Raw genomic sequence first — 12,726 nt, forward strand, 5'->3', positions numbered from 1 at the left:
GAGCACAAAAGCTAAGCTGACACTCCCAGTGCAGTGCTGAGGGAGCACTGCACTGTCAGAGGGGCCGTCTTTATGATGAGATGTTAAACCGAGGCCACCGTTTGCCTTCTCAGGTGAACGTAAAAGATCCCACGGACAATATTTCGAAGAAGAGCAGGGGAGTCTTTTTAACCCCAATTCCTCACCCATTGTTCTTAACCTTACTTCCCAAAAGTCAGTATCCAACTCCCTTGTATGCATCCCAATAGACATTGGCCTTCTGGGCCGGCATTCTACCGCTCTTCTGTGTGAAGACATGTATTTCTGATTGGCTTAGCTCCAATTTTAAGATTATGGGGGAGAAATTCGACTTGCAATAAAAGCATCTCTTTGTGGAAATGATTTTCTCAATATAAAATGTGCCTCAGGTTTTACCTTCTCCCCAGGCCACCCACCATTCCACACACTGCCAAAGAGCGAGGGTCGAGGAGTCTGATCCACACCTTTGGCTATTTCCCACATTACAACAGTGACTCCACTTCAAAAAGTACTTCACTGGCTGTAAAGCGCTCTGGGACGTCCGGTGGTCGTGAAAGGTGCTATAGAAATGCAAGTCTTTTCTTTTTATTGCTACTTCGGAGTCCCCCAGTAGGAGGGCCCGGGATGATGCACCTTCTGCTTTTCCCTTCCTTTCTGTGGAGAGCCACACAGACGCCCCTCTCCCAGAGGGGAGAGCAGAGATTGTGGGGGGAGGAGGGGGCAATGGAGAAGGGAAGGAAATTTGCCCAGAGGGAGACACTTGGCACAAACCCAAACATTGACCAGTCTGTGACACCGACTGCCAGCGAAGCAGTCAGCCAACTACACGATGACCGAGATTTGGCCGAGTCGGTAGCCTCCTCAATTCTACGACTGGGAGTTCAATCGCTGCTCCCGGACCCAGCCGGCGTTCCTCCCTCAACCAACGCCACCAACAGCGGAGTAAGCTGGGCGTTCATCTCATTGGCTGCCGGTAGGATCTTGCCGTGCGCACATTGGCTGCAGCGTTTGCCTACGTTAACAGCAAGGGGCGCTCTAAAGCAATTTGCTAAATGTAATGCAGAGAGAGAGGGATGCGGTTAGGCGTTAATGGCAGGGGCTGCCCTTGTCCGTACATACGTCCTGCCTTCTCCAGCGCTGCCTCTGCTTCACTGATCGTTCTCAGCATCTCTTCCGTCAGCCCCCGCTGTTTGCCGATGACCGTGAAGCCGTTCCACATGTACATCATCTCCTGTTGGCACAAGAGAGAGAGAGAGAGAGAGAGAGAGCGAGAGAAAGAGAGGGGGCACGAGAGAGAGAGAAAGAGAGAGGGAGCACAAGAGAGAGAGCGAGAGGGGGGCACAAGAGAGAGAGAGAGAGAGAGAGAGAGAGAGGGAGCACAAGAGAGCGAGCGAGAGGGGGGCACAAGAGAGAGAGAAAGAAAGAGAGGGACCACGAGAGAGAGAGAGGGGGGGGGGTCGGGGAAAAAAAGAGAGAATCCATTGGTCAGCTTCTAAGAGGCTTGTTTTCCCCAAAAGATTTACAAAGAGCGCACAAAGGGTTAACCAGTCCCCTCCCCCTAGTGTTGTTTTGGCACAGACGTTAACACACTTGTAAGGAAAGGGTTAATCAGATTGTCCTGAAGTCTGCTGATCTTACTGATTTCTCTGTATATTGTAGCAGTAACAACCTTTAGCTTTTGCCTGTTAAATGAGGATGTACAAGTCCATTTAGATGCAGTGACCAGTCCACTGAGTCATAGAATGACAGCACAGAAGGAGGCCACTCTGCCCATCGTGCCTGTGCTGGCTCCTTGAAAGAGCTCTCCGATTGGTCCCATTCCCCTGCCCTTTCCCCACAGCCCTGCAAAATTTCTCCCCTTCCGGTATTTATCCAATTCCTCTTTTGAAAGTTACTATCGAATCTGCTTCCACCGCCCTTTCAGGCAGCGCGTTCCAGATCACAACAACTCGCTGCGTGAAAGAATTTCTCATCTGGCTTTTTTGACAATTAATTTAAATCTGTGTCCTCTGATTACCGACCCATTACTAAGATATTAATATTAAGATAATAATTAAGAGTGACCTTAAATCAGTGGTTAATAAACCTAATTAAAAAATATTCCCATGCATACGGCAGAGAGCTTTAATCAATTGGTAACAGGCTAATTCTAAAGAAGGACACATCTACGAATACATCGTCCTTTTTAGAAGCAGGGGATTGGTATAGATTTATAATTAGAAGTTTCACTTGATAGAAGAGCATCAAGAGGAAAACTATCCCTAGCAAAGTAGGGGAGAGTTGAACCGGTCTATGGAAAAAAGAACTTGGTAAAACTAAAATTATTGATAAGGGACAAAGGAAGAAGCTCGTTATAATTCACCTTATATGGAGTTGTACTCGGTACTGCAGAAAGGCGCGAGTTGATCCCGCCGGTGTAAGAAAAGTGTATAAAAAGCAGGCGTTACAGATACTTGGGCAGGAATTTTGGGGGCGGGTTTGGAGGCGGAACCTCTGGCAAAATCGCAAAGATTGACAGCGGGCAGGAAACCCACTGTCAACCCACCTCCAATCAATCTTCCCAAGTGTCGGGTCCCCGATTTGCGCACGGATCCGACACCTAGCGGCGGGAAGAGGATTATAGCCACTTAACTGCCTGTTAAAGGTTGTTAACAGGCAGTTAAAAGGCCTTTTTTTGCAATTTTGACACTTCTACTTCGGGCTTCCTGACGTCCGGACACCACGCCAGGCAAGTGTGGCGTGTTGTGAGTCTGCTGTAATGTTTCTGCATTGATGACAGCTGCAGAAGTGGTGTGAAGGATCCAATGGTGCACTGGTGAGTTTCAGAGGTGAGGAAATGTTGGGAAATTCATTTTTAGGCTTTTCTGTAGGTAACGAGTTTTGAATTGTATGTGTAGTCCCACCTCAGTGGGAGAACCTCTCTCACCAGTGACAGATTGCTTCTGTAACCTCACCTGCAGCTGCCATCTGTTCTAGCCTAAGGAGGGAGTCACTGGAGAGCCTGGGTGCAAGGGCTCACCCTTGTACAGTGATCGTCAGTGTTTGCAACACCTCAATGCTGTCAAACACTGAGAAATGAGCGGTCAAAGAAAAATTGTGCATGGTTCCTTTAAGAAAAGCTTCTTCTTAATTGGCCGGCAAGCCCGCAGGGGCAGGACTGGAACCCGGAAACCAGCTGACCTGCCCCCAAGCCGCATCAATCGATAAAATCGCGGCCTTAGGATTCGAAGGTCCGCAGCCTGTATTCCGAGCTCGGAAACTGGAACGCGTTGGAGTTCTGCAGCTAAACTCACAAGGTTTGGCCGTAAGCAATGTTCCCTTTAAGCTGCACGGCCGTGCGGCGCTCTACAGCTCCTGTGCAGCCGGCTCACCGGCTTTTAAATAGGAAAAAAAACGAGCATGCACGGGATTTTGAATGAGCCGTGCAGTCCCTTAAAGGGGCCGCGCACCCAAAAATGATTAAGGGAACATTGGTCGCAAGCACTGCTTCATTAAGTGTCTGTTTTATTGCCTACTTAGTAAATCTGTGATGTTCAATGCTACAAACTGTATTGATTTTGAAGAGTAAAGAACACGCACATTTACCCCCTCCTCTAAATGCCCACTGATGGGACCTTTAACGCCACTCTGAGTCACCGGGAGAGGCACACAAGAGCTTCAGTTTGACCAAAGCTCAGCACCGCTGACAGTGCAGCGCACCCTCAGTACTGGACCGAAGGATCAGGCTAGAGCACGAACCCCAACTCCGGGTCCTGGTGCTCTAGCCCAGACCCGAGACGGCCATCAGGTTGACTGGCGTGATTTTCCTCCCCCCCCCCCCCCCACATCCTCACTCTGAAGGTTCACCACATTGTCTCCTGCTCACCACCACCTTCTCAAGGGGCAACCCGAGTTGGGCAATAAATGCTGGCCCACATCCCATGAACGGATAAATAAAAAACTTCTCGCCTATCTCAGTCTTATCCTCCTCCTACAATCCACAGATTTAAAGCCCAGACTAAGGTGTCAAACTAAACACTACTTCCTTCCCTATTCCGTTCCTTTCTTTGGGACAGAGGAGGCTGAGGGGAGACCTAATTGAGATATATAAAATGATGAGGGGCCTGGATAGAGTGGATAGGAAGGACCTATTTCCCTTAGCAGAGAGGTCAATAACCAGGGGGCATAGATTGAAAGTGATTGGTAGAAGGATTAGAGGGGAGTTGAGGAGAACTTTTTTCACCCAGAGGGTGGGGGGTGTCTGGAACTCACTGCCTGAAAGGGTGGTAGAGGCAGAAACCCTCATCACATTTAAAAAGTACTTGGATACGCACTCGAAGTGCCGTAACCTCCAGGGCTACGGACCAAGAGCTGGAAAGTGGGATTAGACCGGGATAGCTCTTTGTCGGCTGGCACGGACACGATGGGCCGAATGGCCTCCTCCTGTGCCGTAAACTTCTAGGATTCTAGCGGCTTTCAATCTGGATGGTGTCCTGCGCTCTGGGATTTTCACTGAGTTTTCTCCATTAAAAAAAGGGTGGCCTGCTTGTAAGCAGAACTCCTGGCTTTGGCTGTACCCGCTTGTGTAGGACTGGGTGTGGTACTCACCAGTGCCGGCACCGGCAGCCGCACCGCATTGTTGGATTTGTACCTTCTGGCTTTCCTGATGGCAAACTTCTCAGTGGGAGGGGACTTGCCAGCAATCTTCTGCTTCAGGAGGGGGACCTGTCTGTGTGAGAGAGAGAGAGAGAGAGAGAGAGAGAGAGAGAGAGAGAAAACAGACTGATGGGTTCGGAGTAAAAAATGATCATACATACAGGAAACTTTCGATTTACCGGCACCTAAATAACCGGAAATCTCGGTTAACCGGCAAAATTCAGGAGTAGGTTCAGGTAAGTTTTATTACTTGCCTTCCAATCTGTTGCTGTGCAAGGGTGTGGCTGCAGCTGTTGCTAAGCTACAGAGACGCTTGGAACTTGTGGTCATTGTTCTGAACCCGTTAACAGGGTTTGTTGCTTTATACGGAGCTCTCAGCTCCGTATCTTTTACTATAGCTTTCGGTTATCCGGACTTTTTGATAAACCGGCACCACGTCGGTCCCGGATATAAAAAAGTTTCCTGTATACGTGCATGCTGTTTATAGAGGCATTAATAACAAGCTGCAGAGAGGCTGCAAGTCATAGACTTGGATCTTGTACTCTCTGCTTTCTGCAATCACGGTGCGTCTCCCCGTCCACCGGGGTCTCAACAACGATGCTCACCGCCGCTCAAGAGTCGCGCAAGCTCCTTTGGACACACGCGCTTATCCTTCGGCAACGCGATGTCCAACCTGACGATGTTCAGAAAGCCGAATGGCATTCACAAGAAGTTCAAACAAACACACACCTCGTGAAAGACCCGGCGCGGAAGATCCCCGGCTTCGATCCTCTGAGAAGCTTACGGGGCAAACCCTAAACCGCGGCCGCATGAGCCGTGGCAGAATGCAGACACTTGGGAGAATGAAAAGCTCTCCAGTGTGCGACTGTGGTCACCCAGAACGGACCGCGGAACATAGGACGACTCAATGCCCCATTCACAAATACAAAGGAGGCAACTGTGGCTCAGTGGGCAGCACCTCTCGCCTCGGAGTCAGGAGGTTGAGGGTTCAAGTCCCACTCCAGGAACTTGAGCACAAAATCCAGGCTGACACTCCCAGTGCAATGCTGAGGGAGTGCCGCACTGTCGGAGGTGCCGTCTTTCGGATGAGACGTTAAACCGAGGCCTCACCTGCTCTCTCGGGTGGATGTAAAAGATCCCGTGGCACTATTTGGAAGAAGAGCAGGGGAGTTCTCCCCGGTGTCCTGGGGCCAATATTTATCCCTCAATCAACATCACTAAAACAGATTATCTGGTCATTATCACATTGCTGTTTGTGAGAGCTTGCTGTGCGCAAATTGGCTGCTGCATTTCCCACATTACAACAGTGACTCCACTTCAAAAGTACTTCATTGGCTGTAAAGAGCTTTGAGGCGTCCGCAGTGATCGTGAAAGGCGTTCTAGAAATGCAAGTCTGTCTTCTTTCATCACAGCGACACACTCCGCTACTCCTGACGCCATTATCTGGCTTAACCACCTGAATGTAAAATTACAGTTGTTGCTCCACATCTACATCAGCCGTATGAAATTCCTCCCAAACATGCTACACTTGCCAAACGCCATGTCTCAAAATACTCATATACTGTATCCCAAAATGTTATTTTCTGAAAGAATTCTGTCGAATTTATCTTGTGTATTTAAGCAAAGCAAGTTGATTGCCCAAGTGCAGCGTGATAGGATGCAATTCTTAAAGTATTAGCAATATCTCTAGACATTACACCTGGTACTTTATCAATGCCCCATCCACTCAGTCCATCAAACCAAGCCTCGCGTTGAGTCACCCGGCATGCTCCCCCCCCTCCTCCCCCCACCCCCGGCATGCTCCCCTCCCTCCTCCCCCCCCCCCCGGCATGCTCCCCCCCCTCCTCCCCCCACCCCCGGCATGCTCCCCTCCCTCCCCCCCCCCAACCCGGCATGCCCCCTCCTCCCCCCCTCCTCCTGCATGCTCCCCCCCCACTCCTCCCCCCACCCCCGGCATGCTCCCCTCCCTCCCCCCCCCCAACCCGGCATGCCCCCTCCTCCCCCCCTCCTCCTGCATGCTCCCCCCCCACTCCTCCCCCCACCCCCGGCATGCTCCCCCCACCCCCGGCATGCTCCCCCACCCCCGGCATGCTCCCCCCCCCTCCTCCCCCCCCCCCCGGCATGCTCCCCCCCCCCTCCTCCCCCCACCCCCGGCATGCTCCCCTCCCTCCCCCCTCCCAACCCGGCATGCCCCCTCCTCCCCCCCCTCCTCCTGCATGCTCCCCCCCTCCTCCCCCCCCCTCCAGCATGCTCCCCCCCCCTCCTCCCCCCACATACTCCCCCCCCCCCCCACTCCTCCCCCCACCATGCTCCCCCCCCCCCACGCTCCTCCCCCCACCCCCGGCATGCTCCCCCCCACCCCACCCCCGGCATGCTCCCCCCCCCTCCTCCCCCCACCCCCGGCATGCTCCCCTCCCTCCCAACCCGGCATGCCCACTCCTCCCCCCCCTCCTCCTGCATGCTCCCCCCCTCCTCCAGCATGCTCACCCCCCTCCTCCCCCCCCCCCACTCCTCCCCCCACCCCCGGCATGCTCCCCCCCCCCCCACGCTCCTCCCCCCACCCCCGGCATGCTCCCCCCCACCCCACCCCCGGCATGCTCCCCCCCCCACTCCTCCCCCCACCCCCGGCATGCTCCCCTCCCTCCCCCCCCTAACCCGGCATGCCCCCTCCTTCATGCTCCCCCCACCTCCTCCCCCCCTCCGGTATGCTCCCCCCCCTCCTCCCCCCACCCCCGGCATGCTCCCCCCCCCCCCTCTTCCCCCCACCCCCGGCATACTCCCCCCCCCCCACTCCTCCCCCCACCCCCCGGCATGCTCCCCCCCCCCCACCCCTGGCATGCTCACCCCCCCCCACCCCTGGCATGCTCGCCCTCCCCCCCTCCTCCCCCCCCCCCCCCGGCATGCTCCCCCGCACCCCCCCTCCCCCCCCCCCCAACTTGGTCTAGTCTCCAACAATCTTCAAAATTTACAAAGCACAATTGGGCGGCGGCCTGGGAGCAGGCTGTGTGGGATGCACAGGTATATGGGGAACTGAAAAAATGCAGAGGGGAGATCCCACGCACAACGGGAGGGCGATGGCCTCGAAGAATCTTGACCTACCTGAACAGTTCTACTTCATTGTCTCCAAAGGGTTTCGATTCATGTGCGGGTAACATGCTCAGATACGCTGCTTTCATGTAGACGTACATCGCCTGAAGAACAACAGAAGAAACTGTCAGACTGCAATTCATTGTGGGAGAAGTCTTCCTGGACCTTATGGATTGTGATAAGCGGCTAAATAATTAGGGTTATAAATGTGCGTTCTTTTATTCCTTCCTCACAGGACCTCATCCTAATTGAGGCCTCAAGCTAATTTTGTTCGGTATTGATGCTTCTAAAGGTTCTTTGACACCGAGTGGCATGTTGGATATGTAAACATTGTTGAAGGAAACAGGGGGGAAACCATTTGTAAATGATGGTGTTAAAACCATGCAGATAAAAGCTACTTGACTGTGGCGGCTGTAACAGTCAGGTCTGATCTTGTTCTCACCTGGCATCTGCACTTTGCAGCAGGGTCACGCTTTCCCTTCCCCCTCCCCCCTCCCCACCCAAACCCAGTTTCATAGAATCATCGAAATTTACGGCACAGAAGGAGGCCATTCGGCCCATCGTGTCTGTGCCGGCCGACAAAGAGCTATCCCGGCCTAATCCCACTTTCCAGCTCTTGGCCTGTAGCCCTGTAGGTTTCAACACTTCAAGTGCATATCCAGAAAGTTCTGCAACTGTTCCGTGATATCTTTTAAGGACGAGCCCAGCAGCGAGGTCGAGGCCCAGGAGTGGCGCAGCGTGGACCAGCAGCGGGGTCGGGAGGACCACACTGCAGCCTATGAAACCCAGGCAGAGAGGACCTGTGGGAAGGAGGGAGGAGGACAGTAGCAGTATGTTTGTGTGTGTGCTAGGCCGATGTAGCAGAGCCTGGTCTCCAATCGCCTTGGATCCCCTTGCCATTGGACCAGGACCATGCTCTGTCAAGCCCGTGTGGTAGCTGGTGTGCAACGGCTACCCCACATTAAAAGAATTCACGCACAGGCATCTTCCACCCTTTCAAATGAAGTTCGGGATCTGGAACGTCAGGACCCTCATGGACAACCCCAACAGTGACAGAGACTGTAGGTCCCGCATTGGACTCATCAGTCACCCGAGAACTCATTTTTAGTGTGGAAGCCAGTCATCCTCGGTTCCAAGGGACTGCCTAAGAAGAAGAAGATATCCAAGTACTTTTTAAATGCGATGAGGGTTTCTGCCTCTACCACCCTTTCAGGCAGTGAGTTCCAGACCCCCACCACCCTCTGGGTGAAAAAAGTTCTCCTCAACTCCCCTCTAATCCTTCTACCAATTACTTTAAATCTGTGGCCCCTGGTTATTGACCCCTCTGCTAAGGGAAATAGGTCCTTTCTATTTAGGCCCCTAATAATTTTATACACCTCAACTAAGTCTCCGCTCAGACTCCTCCGTTCCAAAGAAAACAACCCCAGCCTCTCCAATAGCAAAATACTGCAGCAGTCTTGACGAAGGGTTTCGACCTGAAACGTTGACTCTATTTCTCTCTCCACGGATGTTGCCTGGCCTGCTGAGTTTTTCCAGCGTCTTCTGTTGTTGTTTCCCAGCCTATCCAATCTTTCCTCATAGTTAAAATTCTCCAGTCCTGGCAACATCCTTGTAAATCGTAAATTTGACTAATAGCCAAACCTGCTGACCGTACCCGGTCTGGGCCTATATGTGACTCCAGTCCCACAGCATTGTTGACTCTTAACTGCCCTCTGAAGCAGCCCAGCAAGCCACTCAGTTGTTATCAAACCGCGACAACATGTTGTTAAAGGCGGCGGCCCACCACCACCTTCTCGGGGTAACTGGGGATGGGCAATAAATGCCGGCCTTGCCAGCAACGCACACGCCCCAAGAATGATTTTTTTTTTTTTTTAAATAGCAAATGTCCAATCCCCATCAATACATCTGGGGACGGGGGGACGGGGGGGCGAAATTCCCCGCGTTTGCACCGCCGATGGGAGGCGTTAACGGGGCGCAAATGACTTCGCGCCCCCCCCCCGCCCCCCGAGACGCTAACCGCGCCTCCCACGAAATTCAACAGGAGGTTAGCGGCGGCGCTACCGGTTTCTCCAACCCCCCCCCGATCCTCTGCACCCGGAGATCATGACATCATGGGTAAAGAAGTTTCTCCTGAATTCCTTATTGAATTTGTTAGTGGCTCTTGACATGAATCAGTCATTCATGAAAGAAAGACTTATGAAATAATATTGAGCGGCCTGCGGGTGGCGCTGTCCAGGGAGAGTATAAATACTCGGGCACGGGCCCAGCTTGCGCAGGACATTCTTAACGGGAACTAGTGAAGGACACAACTAGACCTCCATGTTGTAAAACAGTTGATTAAAGCTTTGTTTAACGCTTAGACCAAGTGCCTAGTAGTTTTCTTACGTCAGCTCTTGTTTTGGTCTTCCCACAAGTGGAAACGTTTTCCCTGCGTTGACCCTATCGTCGTGACCTCTGTCGGATCGCCCATTCATTCAAATCAGGAGCTCATCGTGCCAGGGGAATCTCAGCTGCAGGGCCCGTATCCCCACCATTCCGCGGCGTAGGGCCGTTCAGCATTACCGAGGCTCAACAGAGAGTAATCCCCCAGCCACTCCACCGTTAGTGCGGCCCTCACCTTAGACCAGCGGTTCTCTTTGCTGAGGAGGTCTGCGTAGAAGTAGGCCACCTTCCACGCCTGCTTGTAAGTGAAGCACCACATCAGCTCCCAGTAGCACATGTGGTGGAACTGCTTCCAGGCTTGCTGTGCCGCACACCCTTCCTCAAACCGGCGGATTGCCTGCGTAAACACACAAAGTAGAACTTACTGTAACGTCCACTTTGCTCTGGCTTCAAATGGGGTGAAATCGCACTGCGTGATATTAGTGACAAACAAGTCAACAAGTTCGTTCTGAAATTCCTCTGTCCAATGTTTTAACAAATGGTACTAACCAATACAACCAACTAGGAATTTAGACGGTTAAGGAGTGATCTGATCAAAGTTTTCAAGATATTAAGGGGAACTGATAGGGTCCTTAGAGAAAAACTATTTCTGCTGGTTGGGGATTCTAGGACTAGGGGGCATAGTCTCAAAGTTTGAGCCAGACCTTTCAGGAGTGAAATTAGGAAACACTTCTACACACAAAAGGTTGGTAGAACATAAGAAATAGGAGCAGGAAAAGGCCACTTGGCCCCTCGAGCCTGCTCCGCCATTCAATCATATCATGGCTGATCTTGGGCTCAAAGCCACTTCCCCGCCCGCCCCCCATAACCCTTCACTCCCTTATCTTGCAAAAATCTGTCTATCTCCACCTTAAATGTATTCAATGACCCAGCCTCCACGGCTCTCTGGGGCAGAGAATTCCACAGATTTACGACCCTCTGAGAGAAGAAATTCCTCCTCATCTCAGTTCTAAAACAGCAACCCTTTATTCTGAAACTGTGCCCCCGCGTTCTAGATTTCCCCACGAGGGGAAACATCCTCTCTGCATCTACCTTGTCGAGCCCCCTCAGTGTCTTATACGTTTCAATAAGATCACCTCTCATTCTTCTAAACTCCAATGAGTATAGGCCCAACCTGCTCAACCTTTCTTCATAAGTCAACCCCCTCATCTCTGGAATTAACCTAGTGAATCGTCTCTGAACTGCCTCCAATGCAAGTATATCCTTCCTTAAATAAGGAGACCAAAACTGGACGCAGTACTCAAGGTATGGTCTCACCAACGCCCTGTACAGTTGTAGCAGAAGTTTGGAACTCTCTTCCGCAAACGGCAACTGATGCTAGATCAATTGTTAATTTTAAATCTGAGAGTGATAGCTTTTTGTTAACCAGGTATTAAGGGATATGGGGCAAAGGCGGGTACATGGAGTTAGGTCACAGATCAGCCATGATCTCATTGAATGGTGGAACAGGCTTGAGGGGCTGAATGGCTTCCCCCTGTTCCTATGTTCTTAACCCATTTAATGTATACTAATAGATCATGGGGATGCTGAAGATAATCTGCTTTAGAGTAGGGGCATTATCAACAAACAACAACTTGCATTTATATAGGGCCTTTAATCTAGTATTAAATCCCAAGGCGCTTCACAGGAGCGATTATCAAACAAAATTTGACACCGAGCCACATAAGGAGATATTAGGGCAGGTGACCAAAAGCTTGGTCAAAAAGGTAGGTTTTAAAGGAGTGTTTTAAAAAGGAGAAGAGAGAGGCGGAGAGGTTTAGGGAGGGAATTCCAGAGCTTTGGGCCCGGGCAGCTGAAAGTTGGGAGGGTAAGGGACGCGAGGGATGAGTTTTTGGGTCAAACAGCCTTTTCTTGCGTATTGTTGATGCGAGGAGAATCAAGATTAACAGTTGGCCCACTGTCAGATTTCACCTTCAGGCAACAGCCCTGTTAGTCAGTCTGACACTAGCAATTCCGCAATAACGGGGAAGCCTTGTGGTCCAATGGGAGTGTTCACTAGCTCAGCCCCTGGGACAGTCATGAATGGCCCCTCCAAAAACTGCTTCAGAGCAGTCAGTCACCGAGAAACATTTGCAACGAAACAAATCACCGAGTTTGGTTTTCTATTTTGCTTAACATTTTCTCCCATCTTCTCCTGAAGCAGTTGATTCTTGCCGAGGGTCCAGTTCCAAAAAGGTCCTAGCTGCCATCTACTACCTCCCCCAAATGGACACCGAGGGCTGGATTTTCATTGAGGAGGCAGGTAGGTGGCAGGACTACAACTTTTGGGGTTGTAGTCCCGCCTCCATCGAGTTTGACAGATGAAATATCAGCGTTTCACAGCTGTTTGAAGCTGTCAAACACTGACAATCTGTACTCCAGGTTAATTCCTTCCTCTCAGGATGATTTAGAGATCTCCCCGGGACAGAAAACAGAGGCTGCAGATTTTGACAGCTGGCGGCCATTCTGCTTTCTGTGCCGGTGAGATGAGGGACTCCAGAGACCTGAAGGAAGGAAGGCTGTAAAGGTTAGTAGAACTTCTTTAAACACTTTACACACACCAAA

General features: G+C 51.7%; 1 protein-coding gene across 1 annotated transcript in view; it reads right to left on the minus strand.

Moving 5' to 3' along the window:
• Positions 1-7,748: 7,748 nt before the first annotated feature.
• Positions 7,749-12,726, minus strand: part of LOC147097685 (tetratricopeptide repeat protein 39A) — a 78,240-nt gene continuing 73,262 nt past the window's right edge. Inside the window, exons 12-13 of the mRNA XM_085971692.1 lie at positions 10,358-10,519; positions 7,749-7,844 (exon numbers count right to left, since the gene is read on the minus strand). Of these exons, the coding sequence (XP_085827818.1) occupies positions 7,749-7,844; positions 10,358-10,519 (258 nt within the window). The remainder of the gene's footprint in view (positions 7,845-10,357; positions 10,520-12,726) is intronic.

This window comes from Somniosus microcephalus, chromosome 31, assembly GCF_052327205.1.
Source record: "Somniosus microcephalus isolate GS21.2 chromosome 31, FLI_Smic_1.0, whole genome shotgun sequence".
In the NCBI taxonomy this organism is placed as follows: Eukaryota; Metazoa; Chordata; class Chondrichthyes; order Squaliformes; family Somniosidae; genus Somniosus; species Somniosus microcephalus.